This window comes from Stylophora pistillata, chromosome 1 (genome assembly GCF_964205215.1).
Source record: "Stylophora pistillata chromosome 1, jaStyPist1.2, whole genome shotgun sequence".
NCBI lineage: Eukaryota > Metazoa > Cnidaria > Anthozoa > Scleractinia > Pocilloporidae > Stylophora > Stylophora pistillata.
This window is the reverse complement of record NC_142519.1, coordinates 1,649,427-1,676,436: the sequence shown is the minus strand read 5'-3', so window position 1 is coordinate 1,676,436 and position 27,010 is coordinate 1,649,427. Positions and strand designations below refer to the sequence as shown.

Sequence of the window (27,010 nt, the reverse complement as noted above, 5' to 3'; positions counted from 1 at the left end):
GTGATTGCATTAAGATATATTTGATAAAAGCCCGACACGAGCTTCACGGGAAGAATGACCGCTGACATAGCTGCAGCCTCCTAAAAATAATACCAAATGAAAGATGATATCAATCATAAGGATAACAGAATTTTTACCATACCAAACCTATGCCGGTGATAAACGTTCGAATTGATCTTTTTCTCTCCATTTCAAGTCGCCATTAATTCTTGTGGAAAATTAATTTCTAAATGAACCTTGTGAACCTGAATTACAGATGATTATCTGTCTAAAGGCTGTTGGAAGTAACTCAGGGGGTTGAAACCTTGAGATATGTACTCACGTTTCAATTAAACAATGTAATTTTTTATTCATTCTATTTCCAAATTCTCCAAAATAATTTTTTCGGTGTAAAATTCTAGCAAAATTTAAAGTTGCAACTCAAATTCTCCAATTTCGGCAAGTCTTTGCGAATCCGTTGAAGTCAGACACCGACATTATCTACCATACATTACGCGACTTATTAGCTCATTAGCGTAGTTGCAGTACTATAATTCATTAGGGACTAAACAATCAGAATTTTTTCTCTTTTTTTATTCCTATTTCCAGGCTCGATTACCATCGCTATCTCGACTTTGGTCTTCGTTCCTTCAGCAGCTCGTTTGATAAAAAAACGCCTTACTGAGGGCACAACTTGCTTAAAACAACTCCCATTTGAGACGAAAATACAGATTGTGCGACATAAATGGGCCCAGAGTGAAAGTAGCATCCACACAAAGTCGAGTGTGGGATTGTGGGATTGTAAACTGGCTGAGTCTTGGAAAGTTCTTCGGTTCTGAACAGCATCTGTTTGCCTTCTTATCGAAAGAAACGAAAATGACGTTTTTTCTCTCTCGCTCAACTCTTTTGTCTCCTAAGTGAGGATTTAGGTTCCCTTTATTTTTATTCTTCATCTATTAAGAAAAAAAAAGTCCAAATAGAAAATAATATTTTGCTTTTTACTTACAACTTTAAGCTGTATCACGTTGCCCTTGGAAAAAGTGACAGTCCATAGGTGTGTTGAAACTGCTTTTACTGACGGAATCTTAAGACAACATTTATCTATGTCAACAAAATGCTAACAAAAATTATTTCCAATAAAACAAACAATGAACTCAAATATACTTATAATTTACCCTTTAAGACAAATGAGAGCACAAAGTGAGGAAATAAAATTGGGTTAAGGCTTAGCCTATAAATCCGTTTTAAAGAAAGACAACATTAACGGCATTGAATTCTTTGTCGACAGCTTTTAATTTAGTTTACTTACCTTAGTTTATTTACCTTTTTTGACATTGTTTCAAGTAACTTTTTATTACAAATCACCCTCATTTGGGAGGCTTAATAAATATAACGAGGTAAATAAAGTCAATCCCTGTTTTATATGGGCATTTTCTTTACATTTTCATCTAAATAACGGAGCTCTCTGTGAAGGAAATTGCGTTCATCATAAAGTTTTTTGTGTTGCTTCTGGTCACTTTTCCTCTTCATGATAGTAAGCCCTAAACTATGGTCGAATTTAAGCCTTGATAAACCCTTTTTACAAAGAGGGTCTCGAATTTTTAACTGGCTTTTAATGAGTAAGTGAGTAGAAAAGTTTAGAGGGAGTAAAAACACGTACATACGGCTCTAACTGCCGCTTTTGTAGTATCCGCCGACAGGAGGTGTTCTTAAGTTGCTATGGGGAAATTTATTGTGTTAATCACATAGAAATGCAATAAATGCTAATTTACACCAAAGCGCCGTCACTTTAACTAAATTTTACGCAGCAGTGGGAATAATTAAGAGTATCTTTTTTCATTCTCTCCATTTTTTTTTTTTAAGGAAAAGGGAACGAAATGTTGTCTTGTTTGCAATGCTCGAGTTTCCTGTCAATGAATGACTGCACTGAAAACCAAAAAGAGCAAATCTGTTTTGGAGAAGAAAACCGCTGTGCAACTTTCATCTCCCACTCCTCATGACTACAAGGCAAAAGGGTGCTTAACTGACTTCACCTGCCAAGAATACCAAGCCCAGGGCTACTGTGAGCAGAATCTTGGAGTAGAATGTGAAGTCAAATGCTATCAGAGAAACCTCTGTAACTACTTACTTGCAAGGTTACACCAGCTGCTTCATATTCTTGTTTTCATACATCAGATGTAGACATTCAGTCGCTGAGGATGCCTTTGAAATTTCCAGATAGGTAAAAAAAATCTCAATCTTAGACCTTTTTAGTTTTAGAGAAAAACAAGTAGACACATACATCAGTCCAACGACCTCATTAAAAGCAACAAATTCGTCCCTTCGAAGTAGCAGCTACATAGCCGTTAGCCTAGGTGTTAGCCATCATTGAGCGTTAGCCCTTCCGACAAAGGGCTAACGCTCGAAACGTCAGCTTTTATAATCGCAACGGTGGCCAATTTACCATTTCAACTTTGTTGATATATTCAAATGATTTTCTAAGTACAAGGCCACGAGGAAATATTTTATTCCGTTCAATTTGACAATGATACAAGCGGCCCAGGTGTACTGTGTGTGATTTTGGGGTCTAAAGTTCATTAACGGAAATGCATAACAGATGAAGATCGAATTTTATGCTTAAGCATGGGCCATTATTAAAAGGAAAAATTATAAAAAAATTAAAAGGTAATTAAAAAGGATAATAAAATATAATATACCGTATGAAGTCTCCTTCCCATTTTTCTGTAGCCGCTTTGTCGCCAATGGTCCTTTCAACTCTGTTTTGGCGACTTTCTTTGTAACGCATGTGGTGATACCTGTCAACTGTATATATAGAAATAAATAAATAAATAAATAAATAAATAAAAAAGAAAAAACGCGAATAGAAGAAAATGTGCCAGTTTTTCGGAAACGTGGCTTTCGTGCTTTTGTCACTCAAGCTGCAGCTTGATCTTCGTGGCGCAAGCCAAAGGTTGTACTTGCCGAAACCAAGAAGTGACTTCCTGACGCGTAGCTTCAGTTATAATAATAATAATATAATAATAAAAATAAATGACAATTCATATAGCGCCCTATCCAAAAGTTCTAAGGCGCTTTACAATCAAGGTAAAAAGTAAAATAATAATCAAACGTAATCATTCATTAAAATAACGCTTAAAAAGATAAGTTTTAAGATTACGCTTAAAAGTGTTAAGATCTATACTACATTTTATGGTTTCAGGAATGTCATTCCACAACCTAGGTGCAAAGACAGAAAAGGCGCGATCGCCATAAGATTTAAACTTGGAGCGAAGAATCACTAACAAGTTCTTACTCCATGATCGCAAAGACCTAGTGGGCTTATAAAGACCTAGTGGGCTTCTAGTGGAGCTTCTCTTTGGAACGATCTTTCTGAGGATATTCGCACTACCAAATCTCTACGCAACTTCAAGAGAAGAATTGATAAATGGCTTTCTGTATTGGGCTCCCACACGGCAAATATGTAAACCAGTTAATAGAAAATTTTACTTAAGATGAATTTCTTCTTTGTTTTCTATTGTCATACTGATGTTTTTACCATGTTTTAAATAAAGATTTCATTCATTCATTCATTTGTTCCGCACTACAAACGTCTCAGCAGGAAATACCGACCGCATACCATTCACTCTCACATTTTACCCATACTACCATGCAGTTAAATCCATCATTTCTAAACATTTTAAATTGATTCAAAATGACCCAGAACCTCATACCATCTATTAGCAAACTACACTTATTTCTTTCAAACCGACAAAAACATGGGCAACTTTTTGGTCAGGAGTTTACTACCAACTAATGACTGACCCGGAACTTTTAAATGCGCTCGCACACTGTACTGCAAAACTTGTCCTTTCAATCATGACGTTGAGAAAATATCGGGACCTAAGCAGATAGTCCATTAAGATTACTGATCACTCCACGTGTACCTCTGTCAATGTCATCTGTTGCATAACTTGCTCTTATTGCAAAAAATATATATACACTAGTGAAACCGAAAGACTTCCACGTGACCGATTCCGAGAACACCTTTGCGACGCAGAAAAGTATGACAAGGACGCATCCAAACCAGTTGCTAGACACTTTCAAATCGGCACTCTTTATTCCCACGGTATCAACTAACGCTTTTCATTTAACTAATTTATTCTTGTTTTTCTTGTTGCCATGCTCCCACCAATAGCGTGGCTCCATTTTCTGCATAGACACCCACACCCAACCCACAATTTCTCTAGTCGTTTTGACGAAGGGCTAACGCTTGTCAGCTTTGAAATCTTTACGGTGGCCAATTTATTTTATCAACTCAGTTGATAGAACCAAAATTGCCTTATGAAATCTTAATGAAATCTCCTACTTCGAATGGTTGAGACATATCAAATAAACCAAAGCGAACGAAGGAAAGATTGAAATATAATTGTTAAAATTAGTGGCGAGGCATTTTGTTTTCATTTAAATCCGTAATCCAAACTACTTCACAAAAGGGGTAATCTTAACTTCAATCTCCTCGCGAAAGAATTCCGCAAAAATGCTTGAAATCCATAAGGAAAGATCGTCATCAGAGCAACTTGATAAAAAGCTATTTATTTTTGTACTCTTTACGATTTACTTATTTTCGATTTTCCACTGCTGATGCAATCTGACACCTGCTTTAACTGAAGGATTCAATTGATAAAGTCGATCGAAACAAAGAAAAAGTTATATACACCGGGAACTCAAACAAAATGCTAAGTCATTATTATTTGCATTTGATTCCGGTACGGAAGTGTTACTCTTGCCCACAAACTTCTTGAGGAAGAAATTTCCCAAAAAAAAAAAAAAAAAAAAGAGACAAATGTTTTTACAAAGATAATTTATGATCAAAATGAGTCATCAATTTAGATTATTCTGACATGAATAGCCAGCAAACAGCAATTTGGCATAAAAAAGCGGTCAACCAAACATACGGCTAACCATGCAAATCGAGCGTAAGTGATAAACAGGATGTCGATAAAGGCAAAAAACTAGACGTGTGGAACAGTCCTCGAAAAAAGGTTCAGGAGCTGACCTTTTGACCGAAGGGTAAGTAGCTTTAGTACTATTTCATTATTCAGTGTCTTTGTCAAAACCCAAGTTGTACGTGATGTCCTCCCTTGGTAACCTTATCCTCAGGCTATTTGTGATGGAATGTGGGAACAAGGCACGCAATAAATATTTCTGGCAAACAAGTTCCACTGTTTTCACACAGTCTCTTCGTATAGTCTCTTTGAGTTTCATCATCGGCATGTTTATTATTATCATTTTGCATTTCTTTATTTGTCTAGCGAAGATTTTAAATGAATTTTGCGTAAAGACTTATTGCGTATTATCCATGTGACGTTGCTCTGTATAAACGCTCTAATTGGCTGCAAAGTTGAAAGTTTCCGGTAGTTAACTCTCAATTAGATAATTACTACACGTTGCCATTGAAACCCAGTTCCTGAGTGTCAACTTGTTCGTGTGGCGCCCCAAGTTCAGAAAGTTACGCGGCCATAATGACTTTTAGATGTGTTCTTTGGGTCGTACTCTTCACCTTGATAGATACTGGTAGGTAAATCATTATAAGGTTCTCGTGGGATTTGAATGGAAACTCGTTTGCTGCAACTCCTTGAAAAAAACGTCCTAGTTATCCATTGTAATCATACAGTCCACACTAAGGACGCAACTTAAAACTATAATAGCGCCTGGCTGAAATATCCATTGAGTAAATGTGTTTGTCAATGAATTGACAACGGCAATCTCAGTATCTGAGTGTGGTGTTTTCATACAAGATCGATTCAAGAGCAGCATGGAATCCATTTGGTGATTAATGTAGTTGTTCATTCGGGCCAACCGCAGTAGATTAATTAGTTCATTTTTCGCAGGTTCAAATCATCAGTGTTACAGCTGCGAAGGAACCGAAAAACAGCTCTACACCCCCACCCAGTGCAGTCAGAATCAAGTCAATACCACTTGCGATGGTCAAGATGATGTTTGTATGCATGTTCGTGTCACTTACCGAAAGGACAACGAAACCACCAGGGAGGAGGAATTTAAAGGTTGCGTATCCGGGAATAACTTCACATCTAAAGTCAGTGAAATCTGTGATGAAAGTAAAGGGAAGATCATTGAATGCAACCACGCTTGTTGCCAAGAGAATTTGTGCAATAATAATATAAATAGGGGTGATCGCTGTCTTCAATGTGAGCACTGCACTGGGCCCGTGGAAGGTCTCGTTTTTAATCATTCTACTCCCTTAAATACGTCTTACACGAGTGATCAGTGTACCACTAACCAGGAAACAATGATCTGCCCCCGTGGGAAGTTCTGCGCCAAAGTACAAAGAAAATTCCAAACATTTTTTGTAGAACGGCGTTCTTGCATCTCTGAGGAGCAATGCAACGATCTCAAGAAACTGTGTAGAGGTAACAATACCAGGAATGATACATATTGCCGTTATTGGTGTTGTCTGCGTGACATGTGCAATTCGACTTCTTGCCTTCAGCTGGCGCTACAAATCCTTATTACTGCAGTATTATTTGGTATGCTCAGCGTGTAGAGAAATATCATTTCGTATGGGACAAGTTGATTTGAGCATATATTTGTTCAAATATCAAAACATATTTGTTCTAACCCAGAGGAACAAAATATACATCTTTCTTCCCTTGTCTATGTCGAGGGTGGTAAAGGGTATTTTCCTCAATGGCCTTTTTTTTTTCCCGCGAAACGTAAAATGGCTGTGTTTTTTGTTTTTTGTTTTCTCGTGAATCGTGATTTCATTTGTAGCTGTGAACCAAAATAATTCTTCGTGAATGAGAAAGAAGGATGTAATTCGTCGTGAGCCGTGATTTTTGTAATGTTATTTCCCGTGCATTCTGAAAGGGCCAATTTATTTTCCGTGAAACGTGATTTTGAACCCCCCTTTACCATCCTCTATGTCTGGGGTATTCTGTTTATCCTTGCGTTGCTTTCTTTCCGAATTTTTTTCCTTATTATCAATAGTTTATATTGATTAATTGGTAATAAGTAATTGTCCACAGATTGGTGAAGACACTTGATCACGTTCTAGACACCCTTTACAAGCACTCCTTAGGCTATCTGGAACATACAACAATAACCTACATTTTTCTAAAAAAATAGTTGTCTAGGTACATAACTGTCTCGAGAAGGCAACAGTTTTTTAAGAGCGAATTTCGAGGAAAATTGTGAGCTTCGAAGTACAGATTATGTCCAATGGCGAATATTCGAGCATATTTTGCAAACCCAAATGGCGGCTAGTGTGTGTATCATCCTTGAAATATTTTAGGGTTATGAAGTAACTCTTCACAGCAACTTATGAACAGGATTTCTTCTACGAAACAGCAGAGCATTCTCTTTAATCAACTTTCAAAGAAAAACTTTTCTTGCGTTGAAATAGGGGAAGATCACTAAGGGAATATCGCCGACTAATCTTCACCTTTGGACTGGGGGAAAGGGGGAAGGTATTCGCCACGTGGCGAGTTTAAATCAATCGTGTGCAAGCTAAAATTTTTCATGGACTATAACCCCATATATTCTAATCTGCATTTTCTTGTACGTCCTAAGGAAGGTATTTATTATTGTAAGACATTTTGTCGAAAGATCCTCACAAAAAGTCCCTGTCCAAGCATCAGGGTATGGATTGAATTAAAGAGGCTGGATTGGATGGAAAGCTTCTGGAAGGGAAATTATATTAAAAGCGTGTTTCTTTTATTCTCATCGACATTAATCAGCTTGCAACGTAGAGATACTCGGAAATAAAATGTAACTAATACAGTTGCTGCTACTGTTGTCTTGATCATGACCAAAGATGTGTCTCTGCTTTATTTCTGTTGGTGTATGTAGGAAAGAGCAAATGAATTTTAGCTTTCTTTATTTCGCTAAAGCTTTCAGAATGTCTGCAACACTTGAATGACCAAAAATGCCATAGAAGTTCACAAGGTAGGCTCAGATGTTTGTGTGCTCAGATGTGTTTTTCAATCATTTTTTTCAGTCTGAACCACGCGTTAACGAATTCACCTGAGACTTTCGTAACTTGAGGTGACTTGATAAGATAGATAGATAATTGATAGCTGCTGGTAATACCCCGACAACTAGTTCTTATTTACTTTTCCACTTGACTACATCCTGTCACGATACGATAACTATTTTGATTAAAGCAATTGTAAAGTGAAGGTACAATATTTCCTTTTCACTACAATTTTTGGATGAGAAAATATGAGAAATAACAATTTCAGCAATAATAATGTTGACCATAAGATTTAATTCGACTTTCTACTTCTAAATTTTTGCCGTAAAACCTGATGGTATAAGCGTACTTTAGTTAACACTGCTGTAAGAATAAATGGCTGCTGGAAAATGCCATGCGAGACATCGAAATCTCACGATTCCCTGGTGATCTCTCCATCATTTCAGACTGAGAAAATTTACTTCAAAGAACTAAACGTTGCAGGTCTCCTGTCCTGCCGAGCAAGTTGGAGTTGTTGTCACGTGACTTTTGCTTCGCTTTAACTGCTTCCTCCGTTTTCACGGTCAGACAGTTTCAAACAACGAGTTCTCTGCTTTTATGGCAACGCCATAAGGCAACGCCATTAAGTTATGACTCGAAAGAAGCTTCTGTTATCATGTTTAAAATGCGTGGGAAACAGTTAAAGCTGCACGGATTTTTTGTAATATTAAAAGCGGAGGAACAATTTGAATGAAATGAGCGGAGGCTGCGCAAAGATAGTGCTTGTCTCTGGATCGTTTTGAAGTAAATTAAAGTTTTTAAGAATGATGGATTTAGCTGAGTGGTTGTGAGGGTGAAACGTGAGAGTGAATGGAATGCGGTCGGAATCTTCCTTATGCGACGTTTGTAGTGCTGAATGTCGATCAATAAGTTGGGCGCGGTGGTAACCCGCTTGAACGACAGAAACAGGGTAACCACGATTATCGAAAAACTGCCACATTGACTCTGATTTGTGGTGGAAATCAGAGTCATCACTACATAAACGTCATCACTACATAAACGACGAGATATGTTCTAGATACTCTTTGCAAGCACTGCTTCGACTATCTGAAACATGAATATAAAACAATTATAGCCTTCATTTTCGGCAAAAAAGGATCAGAGGTTGTCGTAATACTGAACACGTTGCATAACCAGGATAAGAAACCGAGACGTTTACTCAGTAAAATCTACATGGATTTCAGAGGAAACTCTTTTGCTGTAACTCTTTGCGTCTAATTTTACGTGTATTCCTAATACCCCGAAACAATGGTGGAAACCGGGAAAAAGAGTCTTAGCTAACCGTTGTAATCATAAAGTCCACGCTAAGGATGCAGCCTAAAACTATAACTGCGCCTGGCTGAAATATCCATTGAGTAAATGTGCTTATAAATGAAGATGAATTGACAACGGCAATCTCACTATCTGTGTAGGGTGTTTTCATTCAAAATCGATTCAAGAGCAATATAGAATCTATTTGGTGATTATTTTAATTGTTAATTCAGGCCAACCGCAAGGGATTAATTAACTCATTTTTCGCAAGTTCAAGTCATCAGTGTTATCACTGCAAAGGCAACGAAAAACAGCTCTACATATTGCTATTATAGGTGTTGTCGGCGCGACATGTGCGATTTGACTTCTTCCCTTTACTTGGCACTACTGTACTACTGCAGTATTATTCGGTATGGTTGCCGAAAAGTAGCAAAATTTGACAAAAAATATTTTCATTCGATAAATGACATATTTTCATTCCATAAATGACATATTTTCATTCCATAAATGACATATTTTCATTCGCTAAAAATACTTCCATTCGATAAATGACATATTTTCATTCGCTAAAAATATTTTCATTCGATAAAAATTTATTTTCATTTGCTAAAAATATTTTCATTCGATAAAAATTTATTTTTATTCGCTAAAAATATTTTTATTCGATAAAAATTTAGTTTCGATAAAGTCACGTGACCCAAGGAGGCATGGCCACAAAGCATTTACGGTACGGTCACGAAGCTTTGCGCTGTAGGCCATTTTATGCTGTCCAAAATGCAGACGATGGATCGAAACAGGGCATTGAGTCGCTCGATCATACGCAGTGAAGTGAGGCAGGCCATCAGTGAGTACTTTGCCAACAGAAGTAGTCCTCAGGCTGCACCGAGTGAGTGAGTGTCAATGTAGTAATTTTCAAGTGATACCTTGCAGCGAATGAAGTCGCTCTTTTGTGTAGTCCACTGAAACTTACGAAAGCTTGTGTGTTTCTTATAGTCGCACCACAGACACCACAACAACTTGGAAGTAATCAGGATCAGCGTTTAGCTCAACACCAGCAAGTTCTCAGCTTGAGCTACCATTACTCGTCATGCTATTTGATCCCATCTTGACCGATTAAGAACTTGCTGGTGTTGAGCTAAATGGTCCCGAATGGTCCCGAATGATACCGCACTTGTGTCCCTTTGAAGTTCAGTCGTATAATAAATCTCTTACTAACCAAGCTTGCTCGGGACCGTACTGGAAGAATATCGGCCCTCGGTCTTTCTTGTACAGACCTCGCTGCGCTCGGTCCGTACTGTCAAGACCTCGGGCCGATATTCTCCCAGTACGGCCCTCGCGCTTGGTTAATAAGATATATGTATGTCCTGAGGAAGATATTTACCATCGTAAGACATTTTGTCAAAAGATCCTTACAAAATTCCCAGTCCAATCATGATGACATGGATTAAATTAAAGAGGTTGGACTAGACGGAAAGCTTCTGTAAGGGAAATTATCTTAGAAATCGTGTTGTTTTATTCTTACCAGTATTATTCAGCCTGCAAAGTAGAGAACTCTTTGATTGAATAAAATGTAACTGATACAGTTGCTGCTACTACTGTCGTCGAGATTACCTAAGAACTGTATCTGCGTGTATTTCTGTTGGTGGATGTAGGTAAGAGCATATAACTTTTACCTTTATTTATTTCGCTATAGCTTTCAAAATGTCTGCATCACTTGAATGACCACCACGTTTTACCTGACTTCATCCTGTCACGGTACGATAACTATTTGGATTAAGGCAATTGTAAACTAAAGTTACAATATTCCCTTTTCAGTCCAATTATTAGATAACAATTTCAGCAGTGATGAAGTTGAACACAAGATTTGACTTTCTTCTTGTAGATTTTGTCGTATAACCTGAAGAACGCTTTAGTTGACACTGCCGGCTGTTTAGAATAAATGGCTGGAAAATGCCACATGAGACATCGAAGTCCCACGATTCCCAAGTATTAATCTCTACACTATTTCTAGACTGAGAAAATTACGTAAATGGACTAAACGTTTCACGTTTCCTCTGTTGACAAGCAAATTGGAGTTGTCGTGACTTTTATTTCGCTTTGTCTGCTTCCTCCGTTTTCATCTGACAGTTTGATACAAAGAGTTCTCTGCTTTTATAGCAACGCTTGACGTCATGAAGTTATGACACGAAAGGGAGTTCTTTTATTTTCAAATGCGCATAACAGTTAAAAATTCAGGGATCTTCGTAACATAAAAAACCGAGGAAAAATTTTAATGAATGATACGGGTGCTGAAACATCGAAATTTATTAAACCTAAAGTTTGATTCAAAACAAAGCTGAGCAAAAGTAGACATTTCATATCATCTTTATTTCTTCATGTATGCTACAAAGAGGTAAATAGACTGAACTTCGATTCTTTGCGTTACGTAGCCCTACAGTATTTGTAAACAGGAAAAACTGATTTATTTATTAATTGCTAATTATCAGTAAGAAGCCAATTGGCCATCAACCATAATTAGTGATGCTCCTCTGAGGCTATGGAGAAGATGCCTTGAAACGGTGACCTTGAACACTGCAACTGGCATAAAATATAATGTAAGGGAATTCTGTAGGAGCTTTTGTACAAGAGCAGTACACAATTCCCTAACGTAATTTTCACTGATCTCACAACACAAATCGTATCTTCAATGGAGGCAAACGGAAATCGTTGGCATGTTTCAATGTTCCCGGCTTGTACGAGAAATCAAAAGCGTGAAACGCACTCAACGGTCTGTGATCTACATCATGTACGATTACGTAAAGATGAACTCTCTAGCGAAAAATCCATACAAAAATAGTATCATTCTACTTTTACTTCCACTAAGTGATAGACTTTTTAAAATATACTGCCGTTGGTATAACACCGTTTAGTTTCATTTGGTTACGTCTCTGTTGGATTGAAATGAACTTTACCTATTGAGTCACTTTCTACCATAATCGCCGTTGCACAAGTCCCCTGAACAGCACTTTATGTCGCATTTTGTTGCTGCTTGGCCGCAGGCATTGACATCCATACGACAGGAAAATTCAGGTGCGCAAACTTTATTCATAAAACATACAAGAAATGAAAAAGGTAAAGGTGAGTGAAGGATAAATGGGAGAGAGCTGGGTACATGTTAACTTTTATTTAATTTACAAAAAGACAACCACAGTGAGCTGATAACATCAGATTTGAAAAAGTAGTTGTGGATAACAAAAACCGCAAGAGAATCTCTTTCGATCATTTATGATTGCTTTGTATCATTGATCACTTTGATAATGACTTGTGGAAAAATTGAGAACGAGAACGAGCTCTTACAAATCGGAAATCGGTTTCCATGATAAGTTTCTTCATTAAAGGTAAGCCGAAGAGAGCATTTGAAAAAATTAAGTAAAAATGAAACAAACCTTTTGCAAACGTTTCTTTAGACAAGCCGTCACTTTCATACTTTGCTTCCACTGTGGCACATCTGTCTGATCCAGCTACACACGTGGTCTGAATCTCCTTTGATGCACAATCGGCTGGAGATGAAGGGCTTTCGCACTCATAGCACTTTAAACTGTTCACTAGGTAAAGAAGCAGAGGCAAAGAAATGGTAAGGTAAATAAAAAATACTAAGAAGGAATTAAATGAATAAGAAAGGAATGGGTCAGCCACCCACCAGTCCAACCACTATCTCATTATGGTTGATGCTCACTCAAAGTGGCCAGAAGTGATTGGTCCCATGAAAACCATCACCGCTGAAGCAACAGCCAATGCTATGCGCAACATTTTTGCAAGATACGGCCTTCCAAAGCAAATCGTTAGTGACAACGGCCCACCTTTTCAGTCTGCTGAGTACGAGGAATTCTTGAGACAAAATGGCATCTAGAAGATATTGGTTTCCCCGTATCATCCATCTTCAAATGGTCTAGCTGAGCGGTTCGTGCAAACCTTCAAACACTCTCTAGAATCCTCAGCATCTGAGCCATCCTGCACACTGCAGCAGAGAATTCAGAACTTCCTTTTGTCTTACAGAAGCACCCAGCATGCCACAACTGGCTCGTCCCCAGCCATACTGTTTCTACAAAGAGAATTGCGCACACGTCTCTCTCTAGTGAGACCGGACCTCGCCACTAATGTCTCCCACCAGCAAGTAAAGATGAAGATGCACTATGACAAGCATGCTAAATTCCGAGAAGTTGCTGTTGGCGACACAGTCCTTGCACGCGACCACTTGTCAGGGCAAAAGTGGCAACCTGGAACCGTGGTACAACGCCCCTCTTCACACTCTTGCCAAGTTCACCTTGACGATTGGCGAGTTTGGAGGCGACATGTGGATGACGTCTTGCAGAACAACTCCCACTCTACAACAGCTGAATCTGGTGTACCATCCTTGGAGACGGCAACCCTAATTGTTCCAGAACCCAAACCGGTTAGCTCACCTGAAACCAGTTCACATCCACCTGATAACTCAGCTCAATCGGAGACAACTCCTGCCTTCACAAGTCCTATGCTGCGTCATCGTCCCGCTCTCACAGACATCCCCAGAGATCGATTGAGATGTGAACTGAACATTATTAATGAACACCTGTTGTTGTTGTTACTGACTGATCGTTAGTTAGCTGATGAACTCACAGAATACTTAGTTCTAGGGACACTCAAATGGAGACTTGTTAGTACTGAGTATTTGTTTATTTTGCTTATAAGAGAGTTATTCTTAACAAATCTCCAGGGGAAGGTGTTATAGTAAGGAGATGTTCTATATTGACTGTCCGTTTGTTGTGAGCCCGCGTAGTATGCAGCGGTAATGTTACCATGTACTCTTATCAATATAATCTTGCTGTTGACCCGCCATCTTGTGTGTGTGTGATTCTTTGTTGCCTTTAAACTTGTCTTCTGGTCAGTTTTATCTCCCCGCTTCTTTCATGGTGACCTGGGCGATATTTGTGGGTCTTTTTCTTTCCTCAGCTAGCAAGCATATCATTTTTCTTGCCAAAGGCATATACCGAAGGCATCCATTCAATTCTTCACTCGCTCATTTTACATCGATTGTTCTAGATACTCTTTTTTTAGCACTGCTTCGACTATCTGAAACATGAATATACAATAACAGCCTGCATTTCCGGCAAAAAATGCTCAGAGGTTGTTGTAATACTGAACGCGTGGCACAACCAGGATAAGAAACTGAGACGTTTATTCAGCAAAATCTGCATGGCAACTGACGACGAATATTTAAGTGATTGAACTTACGGGAACGGTTCCCTAAAGGACGCACATGCTGTTAAGTTTTACAATGTAACGCACCTCATTAAAACAGTTCTCTAGCTATGCATAACTGTTTCGAGGGGCAAACAGTCTTCGAGAGTGAAGCTTGAGGAAAATTGTGAGCTTCAAGGTACAGGTAGCGTCCACTTTCAAGACCGGATAACAACTTTCGTATACGGACTCAATGTTGCATGTCTGCTTTGTTGACAAGCAAGCTGGAGTTGTCTTGACACTTATTTCGCTCTGTCTCCGTTTTCATGGTTAGTTAGTTTCAAACAAGAGGTTTTCTGTATCCAAAACAACGCTTGACGTCATATCACGAAACGAACTTGTCTTATTTTCAAATTGACAGGAAACAGCTACTATTGAATGGATTGTTTTAACATGAAAAGTCGAGAATCAACTCGAACAAAAGACACAAGTGATGAAACAGAAATTTTTCAAACCTGGACCTTGATTCTGAACGCTCACGAGCGAAACTAACTTGTAATGTGCGATGACTTAAAACACTGCTACACAGAACATCGGTAATATACACTAAACAAACCATGAATTCGACGGTGGCATTGGTTAAAGCATCTCTTATCATCGTCATTGCTTCGAGTATGCTACGAAGAGGTAACTAGACTGATTAGACTCCTTTGTGTTTTGTTGTTAGCGTGAAAGTTTGCACATTGTCTGTTGTAGTCAACTGGCATCAATCACAAGGAAAATGCGCCTCTCTTCAGCTACGTCAAAGATATCGTTCAAATCTTAAATATAAAATAAGATTTAAGGGAATCGAGGTAGGACCTCAAATACAAAAGAACTGTAAACAAGGCTCTAACGTTGTTATCACTGATCTCTCCACACAAATCACAACTTTAATTGAAGCAAACAGAAACCACTAGAGAAGTCAGTAAAGTGAAGCGAACATGACGCAGAGTTTTAGATCCACAGTGAAACAGTTTCTGAAATGATGGAATTTTCAAGAACTGCATGCAAATATGGTATCATCATACTATCCTTCCGTTACTTCATTAATCCTAAAGTAACTATTGACATTAAACCGTTTGGTTTATAGGGCCACGTCGCGGTCGCAAATGACTGGATTCTAATATTGTCATGTTTACTTTTCGTAGATATATGACATTAGGCAGGGGTCGCACTAACGCTTTTGGTGTTTACATTGGACATAATGCAGATGTCCTGCCTCCTTCTTCTGCCGCAACGTCAATCAAATCTGCAATACTGGCAAAATTGGATTTTTGCAATTCTGCAAAGACAACATGTGTGCACAGCTAGCCTACAGATATCGGTTCAAAATTTTAGTCACCGGTTTTCTCTACAAACGTTTTATCTGGTCTTTATGGCGAATAAACCCATACCAATTTACAAATTTGCACTATTCACCTGATTATTCTCAGTATGGGAATGGATTGTTTTCGCCCTTTGGCTCGCAGATTTTTTCCCATTTTTTGCATCTGTCGACGTCGGTTTAAAGCGGCAAGAGCCAAAATTTGCCGTTGGCGAATGTTGTACAATGCGTACAAGCCAATATGGTTTTGTACATTGAACAAATTAAAAAGAGATTGAAGAAATGTCGCTGATAAAACTAGCACCAGCTTCGTGTCTACAAAATTATATTTGGCGCTCTTTTCACGCGTGAAGTATTACGAGTTGACAGTCTGGTTTCAAATATCATTTATACATATGCACGATCCTCGCAGTAGATAGCGCTATTTAAGCAATAGCGAAAATCAGACCTGAAAAAAATCAGGCCTGTACGGGATTCGAACCACTGACCTCTGCGATACTAGTGCAGCGCTCTACCAATTGAGCTAACAAGCCAACTGGGAGCAGGCCGTTAAGTTGATTCGTAATAAACCCGTGAATGTGATAAATTTTTTCAAAAAAAATTTTTTTCAGGTCTGATTTTCGCTATTGCTTAAATAGCGCTATCTACTGCGAGGATCGTGCATATGTATCTAATACCGCAGTACAAAATATACGAACTTCATATATTTCATTGTATCTCAATATCATTTATGTCGCGCACATGCGACCCCCATGATCCCGTGGTGGAAATGTCGCGACATATTTGTGGGACAGCAGTGTGACGCGACATAAAAAAAATAAGGCCACAGTGCGACCCCTGCCTTACTTGTTTTTCCTGACGTGGAATTCAAACAATATACTATTTCATTCTCACAATGGCTCGTTCTGCATTAACTCGACTGCAGGAAAGGAGGCTAACATTTTCACATATTTCTCTTTATCTCTTTTAACAGTAAGTTGCCTCAAATGCTATCAATGCAAAGGTCCAGATAATGGTCGATCGTACCCACAGGAAATATGCGAAAGAGAACTAACTGTTATCACTTGCCCAAGCTTAAATCATTCACTTTGCGGCAGATATCACCAAATGATCAAATCGGGGGCCACGGTAATCGAAGTGGAGGCCCGATCATGTGTAGCGGATTGTAAAGCCGATATGGAAGATTCCTGTCGAGCCATAATCCTTGCGGGCGGCAACTGCACTTATTCATGCTGTGATGAAGACTTGTGTAACAGTGGCAAAAGCGCAGCCGTTGAAGAATCGCGAGGGTTTTCATTCGTGAAAGCAATGGTTGCTGCCATATTATGCTTATTTACGTTGAAAGAACAGGGCTGACATTTTTTGAGCGTTCGAAAATATTACTGCAATGTCTAATTTTAAGTAAAACGTGTAAGTTCTCTAAAATGTATTTCTTTGTACAACTGACAAAGAACATGATCTCAAAAGCAGTTCAACAGGAATTTACAGCATAATGCTTGAATGACATACGCAGGATCGCCAACAGACAACTAAGTAAATGCCCATTGCACCAGAGGCGCTTGATTAACCATGTAAATCATGGTCACGAAATATTTCATAGTTTACAGGAAAAGGAAACGTTGTATACTGCAAAATCAGCAGATTGGCCAGAAAGTTGGGTATTTTAAGCATGCAAAATAGTTTTCTGGAAAATATTTTGCATTGGAATTTAAGAATAGTAGTATTCCAGTCACTGTAACTCAATTTTAGACAAAATTCGAGATAATTAGAATTTTTTCCATTCTAGAGCGTCACGTGTAATAAAAGCAACAGAACCCATTTTTTCCAGGCTCCATAGCGTGATAGAGCCACTTGGAATGTGAGGAGAACAAGAGGAAAGGTTATGACACAAATGTTATGATATAAATGTAACAAATACGGGTTCTATAACTTGATAAAGCATCCGCTTGGAAACTGAATTATCCAATCGGACGATGTAGTATGTTCATAAAACAAAAATAGAAGAAGAGTGCTAAAACTACAACCTAAAACTACTACGAGAAAAACTAAAGCTTGAGCTAAAAGCTTCCTATAGATTCACGACCCACTCGCAACAATTTTTTTTCTCGTCCTTGATGACCAATAGTAAGAGAAAATAAAGGCATCCCATTATTCTCTCTTGCCAGTAGGCATTTTGAGCCTTCAGCAACAACGGGGTCAGGCTTCGCTACATGTTCCACCGGTTTTGAAAGGTACTTTTGAAAGTTAAACAGGATATTTTTTCTACTTTGAATTTCTTACTCTTTAAGGTGAAGACCCTATATGAAAACGACTATCTCAACCATAAGTTAGCATGTCATTCATGGAACTTTTGATAAACTTGAAATGAGTCGAGGTGAGATATGAATGCACAAATGCAAGATAATGTAATACAATTCAGCTGACTGTTTCCAATAATGCTTTAGGGTACGTACACTTCCTGTCATCATTTTGGCCCTATTTATCACCACAAATGTTGCATAACTCACACCTTTGACATTCATAAAGTAAAATTTAATAGCAAATCTGAATGTTTTTTGGAGAAAAAATGTTCCATTTTCTTTAGGAATGTTTTAAGAACGGATGCATCTTGAACACAAATAACTCAAGTGATTTAGTTGCTTTTTTTAAGTTGCTGTGATACCTTCCTAACTACATTGGGTAAAACACAAAAGATAGCAATGCTTTCGGTTAAGCTATCTTACAAAGCGATGCGAATCCCACAGTAGCATTGTTAGTATCCAGTGTGGTAAGATTGCAGGTCTGACATTACTTCCAACAGCGTATCACGCAACTTGACGGGAGACAAAAGGAAATATAAATACGATAAGAAAGCAAGGTTTTTTTTTAAAGTTTTTATCGTTTATGTTCATGAACCGCATGTAGTATGAAAACCCCAGACCTGCATTCCGATGCTTTATTACCCGGCGACTTACAGAGAACTAGAAGGAAGAGTTAGTCCAAAATCCGCGTCACAATTGTTGAAAAACTTCCCCCACCTCCCTACGCTCTTTTTTTTTTTCGCTTTAAATTCGGATTGCCTGCAAAGAAACCAATCTTAAAAAGGAGAGCGGGGTGTTTTAATCAAGAAAGACGAAAGCCGTTTAAGCTCAAATATAACACAAGCCACCTACTTATTATGGCGCTCGCACATACGCAGAGGTTTGACCGCGATGTTACACACACAACGCTTTCAAAATTTACGACTCTGGCGTCTTGCATGCCGCTGTAATCGTAAATTTCGAAAACGTAGCGCGAAAAACACAGCGGTCAGACGTCTGTGCATGCGTCGATCCCTTCTTTTTTCCTTGAAGAAGGAAAACTTCAAACGAAAGCATCAGAAAGCATAACGGCTTTAAATTACATTCTGAGGAGGAACAGAGTATTATGGGCAGAAACAGTAGAAGAAAGAAGAGAAGAAATAGAAGTACTGCTATGAAAGATCACCTGTATTTCTACTACGCTATGGCCCGTGTATTCTCAGTCATTGTAAACCCACTATTAAAGTCTACGTTACTAACCTCTCCCTTAGCTGTTCGTGCAAGGTTTTGGAGCGTTGGTAAAGAAATCTGTTGGGGGTATAGGGAAGAAGATTTAGAAATTTTAATTTAATTACAGCACCTAATTAAAGAGAAATACGTCTTGACTATATTGGAGCATATTGACAGTCTAACCATGTTTTAAAGATGCAGCTTCAACAAAGACATGCAATTGGAAACACAAACATGGGATGCTTGAGAAAAAAAGCACTAAACATCGAGATGACAACCCATCAAAAAAAAAAGAAAGAGAGAAAAAAAAACAACCGTTTAATAAGCCATGAAAGTTCACTTACTGAGTCAAGGATTTCACTTGATAAACTGTTCGGCTCCATGACGATGGACTGCAACAGTCTTGAGAGGTACAGTGGAAAATCTTATTTCATATATACATTGAAGCAATAAGAAATATTCCCACTGTCTGAGCTTTCAGAAGCTCTTTCAGACAATTTCACTGCGTTTAGCTTCGTCTTTCGTGATGAAACTAACTATTCAGAGGACCACGACGTTAAAAAGGTAAGGGTGATACAAGTAAAGGAACTGTTTCTTACAACGGATGAGAAATACGAAGGAAAAAAGCGAAACTCTTGATGATAGAAGAATTACTCTCAGTCACTTAATTACCTGGCAGCACTAAGACTTAGCTCAGAATCACTTTCCCCTGCAAATAAAAAAAAAAAACAAACAAACAAACAAATGAAGCAGCCATGAATGTTAAAGTGGCTTCAAAATCGATTGTTCAAGCCAGGTATGTTTTTCAAGGCGTTCATTTAAAAAACTATGGGACCATGTAGTGGAAGAGTTGAGTGATGGACCCGAGAAAACGTGCGGGAGAGGCTTTGAACGAAAATGCATCGGTTTAGATTACAAAATATTTGCTGCCTTTAACCCCCTCCCACCTCCCTGTCCTTCACAATCCCGGTTTTACTGTAATCTTTCGCTGCTCCGCCCCTGGGTGCTTTAAGGTGCACACAAAACCCCAATTACAAAATACGCAAACTACCGGTATCTTTTACAGGAAGAAACAGTTAGTCATAGCTATAACTTTGAGCTCCGTGAGTGGTACAAGAATTTGGAGCGGTCTACCATTTCTCCACTCGTACACAACTTCGATTTCGATCTTCACCACGTCGTGACCATTATAACTCTTGGCTAGATAACAATGTTAGCAGAGCCAGCCTTAAACATAAGAATTTAAAATCATCTTACCCCGAATTATTTCCATAAGGTTGTCTAGAATTCCTGGCTTCTTAATGACGTACTGGAGCCCAGATACGTTGATACTAAAAATAACAATGAGAGTAATTTTTAATCTTCACAAAGACTTATCCGACCTATGTTATACAGTATGATGACAAACTTATGACAAATTTTTTATCAATTTGTCGTATTGTATTATTTGTGATCAGAATTACATCTACTTCTTTTTAATTATCTATTTCTTATCTAATATTCATCCAATTATTTTCTTAGTGGCCATAGCTTCATGTGGGAAGAACAACTCGGATGAAGAAGTCATATATACCATTTGAACGAGCGATCTACAGTGACAGAGTGAGTTTTTCAGCTTTAAAATTAATTTATAAAGTTTACGATCGCTTAGCACGGAAACTGATTCTTAAATAAACCTTACCTAACATTATACAACGCCATAAGTATCAAATTTCTCATCTTGACATTTTTTCCCGCGGAAGACCCACCCAGTACTGCCATAAACGTGTCAATCAATACACGCCCACAGTCCTTCGTTACCAGGAATTCTCGACCCTGCGCAGCAGCTGCCATGTTGGTGATAATTCCAACAAGAGCCAAAACAAACTGAAATTCTTCTGAGTTTTCTTTCGCTTCCTCTCCTCTAGCACAAGAGTCAAAGTAACTCTCAACGGTTCGAGATGTAATTTGAAGAAACTCTTCCGCTTTGTTCTGGATTTGAGAAAGCATGAGATGTTTTTGATTTATATAGTAGATAACTTAGGCTATATTTGAATTATATTGTATATTGTAGATATTTTATATTACATATTTTTATATTTTATATTGTAATTAGGTAGCGCTTTGGACAATTATTGGATTTTAGCGCTATATAAATAAAATTATTATTATTATTATTATTATTATTATTATTATTATTATTATTATTATTATTATTATTATTAGCAACAAACAAGTGTCATATCTTCCTGGGAGAATGGGATAACCTTCTTACTTTCTTTCTTTCTTTTTTTTTATTGTTTTAACGTCGAATATCTAAATTGTATGCCCCCGATGTGTGTGTGTCTGTGTGTGTGTGTGTGTGTGTGTGTGTGTTTGTGTGTGTGTGTGTGTGTGTGTGTGTGTGTGTGTGTGTGTGTGTGTGTGTGTGTGTGTGTGTGTGTGTGTGTGTGTGTGTGTGTGGGGGGGGGGGGGGGGGAAGGGGGGCCACTTCTGATGCCAAAGGCGCAAGTGTCGCGACAAGGATTGCAATCCGACTGAAGGCCTCGTGCTCACTCTTACTCGTCAATTTCTTGAGCCAACGAAACAATTTGAGTAAAAGCCTAAAACGTTTTCCAAAAAAGTGGACTTTCAATGAAATAAACTCCAATGTATACGTTAAAACGAGCGAGGAGTGAACGAGAGAAGTTATACCCACATCAATTAAAGCTGATAGAAAACATGAAAAACTTCTGTCATAAATAGCTCAAATCTAAATGTTTCTGTGTGCCTCTGTATATAATAATCTTAGAGAGAGATACAAATTTTAATTGGAGCGTTAAATTTATTATTTATTTTTTGCCATACGATATGAACCGAGATTCACTGGGTATCTTGTAACATGTTTTATAAACATTATATATTAACTTACCCCTCCAAACAGGGAAGTAACAAACTCCTGTTGACGAGAAACTCTCCATAGCAGGGTACAAACGGCTGCACCCATAGAAGAACAATAATCAGATTGATCACTCATTTGTTGGCTTGCTTCTGACAGCTGACACTGAAAGAAAGATTTTTATATTGAAATCTTCACTTTGGTCCAGATATTTTGGAGAATCTTAACGATAAAACTGGGTTAATTATATTTCTCTGCAAACCTCTCCCTGCGTAGACAAATTGGGTATATGTTTATCTTCTTTTTTTAACAAATACTTTGTTGGAGCCAGCTAGTTGATAAATTAGCTGTTCAACAGAAAGAGCTTTAATTTGTATAGGATTTTGGAGGACTGAAGTAAAACAAAAGACTCAATGTGATTTCTACAATTCAAAGGGAATCCAAAAAAAAAGACTTTTTAAGTTTACTTAATTACATTCATTACCTTGAGCTCATACTTTTCCTAAAGAGAAAAAAGAGAAAGCAACAAATGTTAAAAAAAAATTCATCAATAGAAATAAATACATGTGCATTGTGACTACCGTGAGGATAATGATTAATCAACTGCCCACCAAATATAATAAAAATGTGTTCATAGGTTAAAAAACTCTCTGAAAATTACCATTAAATTATTTGTGCCCAATGAATGATGAAGCTCAAAAAGACTACAGAACTAACATTATTTATCGCAGCTGCACAGTTTTCATTATGAAAAGTATTAGAAGAAGAATGATGTGAAAGGAAGGAGGAAATATTATCTTGTCTGAACAATGAATAGCTTGGGCCATCAAAATTTAGCCAAAGAATTCCTTTTGTTGCACAAAATCAAAGATCCTGCCTCTTAAGTCAATGATTTGCTTTTGATCAGAGTATTGCTTTTGATTGGCATATTATTTGTACATGCCATTAACAGATCATAATTACTATTCAATAGACATACCTGCCTGCATCTCTCACCATCGAGAAGAAGGCTGTTATTTTGTTTCTTCATTGCTTCAATTTCTGAATCGTGCTGCTTTCTCATTTGATCTAGCTCAAGCCTTAGTTTTCTGTTCTCTGCCTCCAAGACCTCAAGTTCTGATTGATACAAATTACAGGGATCAAAAAATAGTGTTTATGTTGTGCATTTCCCTAAAGCTTAATGGGATTTTCATTACTTCATATTTTTTTGTTTCTCTTACCATTATTTGTTCATGCAGTCATTAACTACTAAGTCTAATGATGAAATATTTAATTACATGAGAAGACACACAGGGCTGGCACTGTAAGTATCCCGGAGAGCTTTATACAATTCCTTATAATTTTATTATAAGGAATTGTATGGAGCTTTTTTAGCATTAGTCGAGGCGCTGCAGGTGTTGTCACATATGATCCTTGTGAGGATCATGTGACAAACCTGCCACGCCTCGACTAATGCTAAAAAAACTCCATACAATTCCTTATAATTTTATTATAAGGAATTGTATGGAGCTCTCCGAGATACTTACATTGCAAGCCCTGTGTATCTTCTCATGTCCTATGACAAAACAACTAAATGATTCGATCTGCTTAAGATTCTTTACTAACAGGATCCCTACATTAGAGAAATGAGGTGTTTCACTGATTCTACTAATTCTCTTTCCAAAACAACTCTTTTCCCATCCACACTCCATTAATAAAGACCAAGATACTGGCATGTACCAATAATACTTTTCATCCCTTTGGAAATTCTCTTCCCTGGCCAGCTCTTTAAAACAGCCTCTCAGTTTTGCCCTGAGGAGACTGTGGTACGAAGGCTTGACCATAGGCACTTAAACTAGATCATATTTTGATTCCCATAATTTTAAGCTGGCAGAAAAAATTCTTACCTTGCTCGCAATGATCCAGTTTCTTATACAACCCTAAAAGATCAGAGTTTAAAACCTAGAAAAACAATTGAAATAAATAACAACAACATTATATCATGCATAAAAAAAAAAAGGCTGAAAATGCACATACTTTGTTGTTGCAGGAGAAATTTAGGGATGCAGTAATATGAGAGAGATTTGACCCTTAAGTCACCAATTCCAAGTATGTGAAGAATATCGATATGCCTTTGAAGAATTCAGAACTCATGAATTGTTGACCCACACCAGCAAAATCCTTTCTTAAGAATATTCTAGCCTGTGCAAGAGATATGAGAAGACACATAGGGCTTGCACAGTAAGTATCTCGGAGAGCTCTATACAATTCCTTATAATAAAATTATAAGGAATTGTATAGAGCTTTCTTAGCATTAGTCGAGGTGTGGTGGATGTTGTCACGAATGATCCTCGCAAGGATCATAGTGACAACACCCGCCACGCCATGACTAATGTTAAAGCTCCATACAATTCCTTATAATAAGTTTATAAGGAATTGTATGGAGCTCTCCAGGATACTTGCAGTGCAAGCTCTGTGTGTCTTCTCATAATGTTTCAAGTAAACTGCTTTTCCTAGGGTTGATAGGAGTGATAATCACTTAAAACGGATATCACACTGCCTACAATTCTAATTTTTTTTCTGTGTATTTGCCACCTGTTGTTTCCTGAAATGATTCTTGCTTGACATTTAATTACATAAACCTTTAAAATCTCAATTTATAATTAAAAAACAACTTAAACTAATATATTACACTTCACACTTGAAGTTGTCAAAGGGAGATTATTTAGTTATTTATTTATTTATTTATTTGTTTATCAACAATATTTTAGCAGAGATGCCCTGTTCAGCGTATGCTGGTTTAAATGGGGCTCTGCATAAAACAAATTACAATACAATTACATATGATACGGTATAAAACAAATGTATAATATCATAGCTACGAGAATATTTGCAAGTAAGTTAATTAACTAGAAGCTATTCTAAAATAAGCTTTGAGTGACTGTTTTAAGTACAATAGATTTTCAGAATTCCATATTTTGGATGGTAGAGAGTTCCAAGTTTTTGCTCCATTATATCAAAAAGAACACTGGTATTTTGCAGTTTTTGCTAGAGGTAAACGAGTCAGATCGTTTTTCCTGATATTAAAATGATGCAAGTGTCTAGAGAATTTGAATTCGTGTAGCAAGTATTCTGGGGCTAGATTGTTAATGCATTTATAGACTAACATACAGTTTTGATAGCTTCTGCATGCCTGTAGGCTGGGCCATGAAAACATGAAATGCAACTTGCTCTCTTTAATTTTCCTATACATTCAATGACAATCAATTATCAAAATATGCAAATAATAAAAGCAATCTTTCTCTTTAAGGTGTGAGTTGGCTGGATTTCACTTTCTACCACAATAACTAACACCACAAAGAGAGGAAAATTACCTTTGGCAAAAATTCCTTGACTTGCATAATCTCCGTTACAAGTTGATCAACATCTGCTCGTGAGACCTTCAAAAAATGCTGGTTTTTGTCATTCTAAAATTCAGAATTAGAAATGAAAATATCAAATGAATATGATTATGACGAGAATCTTCAGACCAACAATTAGATAGAGTTGTATGTACTTATCTGATGCTTAATTTTAATATATCTTGCAAGCTTGCTGAGAAAAAATGTATACATAGTTATCTATCGGTCTAACAGGCTGTAATTAGACTGAACTGCACACGTCTGTTTCATAGAATTGGTCAGTTACTCACTCTCTATGGCCCTAGCAAGTATGTTCTGCGTCAAAGCTTTCTTATACTTTGCTTTCATTGTTTACAGAATAAAGTTAGGTCAATTGGTGTCTCACTCCTACCAATTAAATATTACTTCAGTTTTCTTACACTCAGAAAAAAAGGAAATAATCTTAGTCGGCTCTAGTCGAACTATATATACAACACTATAATCAAGAATACTCATTAATTGCAAAGTCAAACTAGCAATTCTCTCGTTAACAAGGAGAAAATATCACTGATTCATCGACACAACTTAAATAATTCAGCTTTCATTAAATCCATAACGGGTAAGGAAAGCGAAATAAAGTATCCGAACAATTGTAATTTACCACTTGACTTTCCTTAGCTCCTGTGTCTGCCATTTTGAAACTTTTTCTTACTGACGCCCAGGCCTTCTCAGCCAAAGGGCAAATCTTGAAGTAATGGGTTTCTCGGTCACCTTTTCTCCACTTTAAGACAGTGGCTATCCTAAATAACTTTGGTTTCCCTCATCGGCAACCATCTAGAAAGCTGATGGAGCAAAGAAGATTGAGTGTCGGGGCTCGCCCTCAGGCCAGAGCCGCAAACCTTTTAAGTCGGGTCCAACATCACCGATCAACAGCCTCTTGAAGAAATCGGCTCTTCCGCTTAGCTGGTAAAAATAAAACAACATAAAACACGCTAATTGTAAGTGTATTAGCGAATTCAGGTATCTAGAAAACTCAACCTTACTGGCTTACTCTAAGCCAGGGCCTTAACACGTCCAGATGCAAACCCCACAAAAGTTCTTCGCAAGGACACAGCTGCCGAGAGTTCAATAAAAGCTAACACGTTTTGCCGCTCAGTCGTAAACTGGCAAAAAGATAATGAGAAACACGAACGTAGGACAAAGTTTTGCGTTTCAGGTTCTCTGTTGCAAATTGCAGAGGATGTATGTATGTATGTACGCTATCGAAATCACTGATCCTTAAGTTGTAGTTTTACTGTTGCACGAGTGAATTGTTTTTGTATCCGAGATTCTATCTCGATCATCAAACTTTTGTTTGTTTAGATTCTGATGCCTTAATAAAAGACTAGCTGGTCCGGTTTGTTCGGCTATTGAGATAAACAAGGCAATTTTGGTTTTATCAACTGAGTTGATGTAAGTATAAATTGGCCACCGTAAAGAGTT

At 37.7% G+C, this 27,010-nt stretch overlaps 3 protein-coding genes, 1 long non-coding RNA gene and 1 pseudogene across 5 annotated transcripts; 3 read left to right on the top strand and 2 right to left on the bottom strand.

Moving 5' to 3' along the window:
- The first annotated feature begins 19 nt into the window (after positions 1-19).
- On the top strand, positions 20-3,548 carry LOC148740763 (uncharacterized; annotated as a pseudogene). The gene is made up of 2 exons (XR_015990694.1): positions 20-2,200; positions 3,179-3,548. The product of XR_015990694.1 is annotated as an uncharacterized LOC148740763 (transcript).
- Positions 3,549-5,412: 1,864 nt separating this feature from the next.
- Positions 5,413-7,761, top strand: LOC148740762 (uncharacterized). Its single transcript, XM_088730483.1, has 2 exons — positions 5,413-5,532; positions 5,850-7,761. Exons 1-2 carry the CDS (start codon positions 5,481-5,483, stop codon positions 6,521-6,523), a joined length of 726 nt encoding a protein of 241 aa, XP_088586609.1. The 5' UTR covers positions 5,413-5,480; the 3' UTR covers positions 6,524-7,761.
- A 3,826-nt stretch (positions 7,762-11,587) lies between these two features.
- Positions 11,588-12,315, bottom strand: LOC148740761 (uncharacterized). Its single transcript, XR_015990702.1, has 2 exons — positions 12,193-12,315; positions 11,588-11,818 (listed from the first exon to the last, which is right to left on the bottom strand). It is a non-coding gene; the product is annotated as an uncharacterized LOC148740761 (long non-coding RNA).
- A 2,534-nt stretch (positions 12,316-14,849) lies between these two features.
- LOC111337197 (uncharacterized) lies at positions 14,850-17,588 on the top strand. The gene is made up of 2 exons (XM_022943451.2): positions 14,850-15,124; positions 16,777-17,588. Exons 1-2 carry the CDS (start codon positions 15,055-15,057, stop codon positions 17,157-17,159), a joined length of 453 nt encoding a protein of 150 aa, XP_022799186.2. The 5' UTR covers positions 14,850-15,054; the 3' UTR covers positions 17,160-17,588.
- Positions 17,589-17,608: 20 nt separating this feature from the next.
- LOC111337198 (heat shock factor 2-binding protein) lies at positions 17,609-26,301 on the bottom strand. Its single transcript, XM_088730456.1, has 12 exons — positions 26,190-26,301; positions 25,523-25,615; positions 24,056-24,110; positions 23,149-23,285; positions 22,654-22,671; positions 22,203-22,334; positions 20,994-21,283; positions 20,570-20,643; positions 19,985-20,021; positions 19,657-19,714; positions 19,343-19,390; positions 17,609-18,615 (listed from the first exon to the last, which is right to left on the bottom strand). Exons 1-12 carry the CDS (start codon positions 26,220-26,222, stop codon positions 18,556-18,558), a joined length of 1,035 nt encoding a protein of 344 aa, XP_088586582.1. The 5' UTR covers positions 26,223-26,301; the 3' UTR covers positions 17,609-18,555.
- Positions 26,302-27,010: the final 709 nt, after the last annotated feature.

What these genes read in the sequence shown, in the direction of transcription:
- LOC148740762 (XM_088730483.1), top strand. Translation starts at nt 5,481, where the DNA reads ATGACTTTTAGATGTGTTCTTTGGGTCGTACTCTTCACCTTGATAGAT. An exon ending in CTTCACCTTGATAGATACTG is followed by an intron (nt 5,533 to 5,849) that starts GTAGGTAAATCA and finishes CATTTTTCGCAG; the next exon opens with GTTCAAATCATCAGTGTTAC.
- LOC111337197 (XM_022943451.2), top strand. Translation starts at nt 15,055, where the DNA reads ATGAATTCGACGGTGGCATTGGTTAAAGCATCTCTTATCATCGTCATT. An exon ending in TTCGAGTATGCTACGAAGAG is followed by an intron (nt 15,125 to 16,776) that starts GTAACTAGACTG and finishes CTCTTTTAACAG; the next exon opens with TAAGTTGCCTCAAATGCTAT.
- LOC111337198 (XM_088730456.1), bottom strand. Translation starts at nt 26,222, where the DNA reads ATGGCAGACACAGGAGCTAAGGAAAGTCAAGTG. An exon ending in GAGCTAAGGAAAGTCAAGTG is followed by an intron (nt 25,616 to 26,189) that starts GTAAATTACAAT and finishes TCTGAATTTTAG; the next exon opens with AATGACAAAAACCAGCATTT. An exon ending in CAAGTGAAATCCTTGACTCA is followed by an intron (nt 19,391 to 19,656) that starts GTAAGTGAACTT and finishes TACCCCCAACAG; the next exon opens with ATTTCTTTACCAACGCTCCA.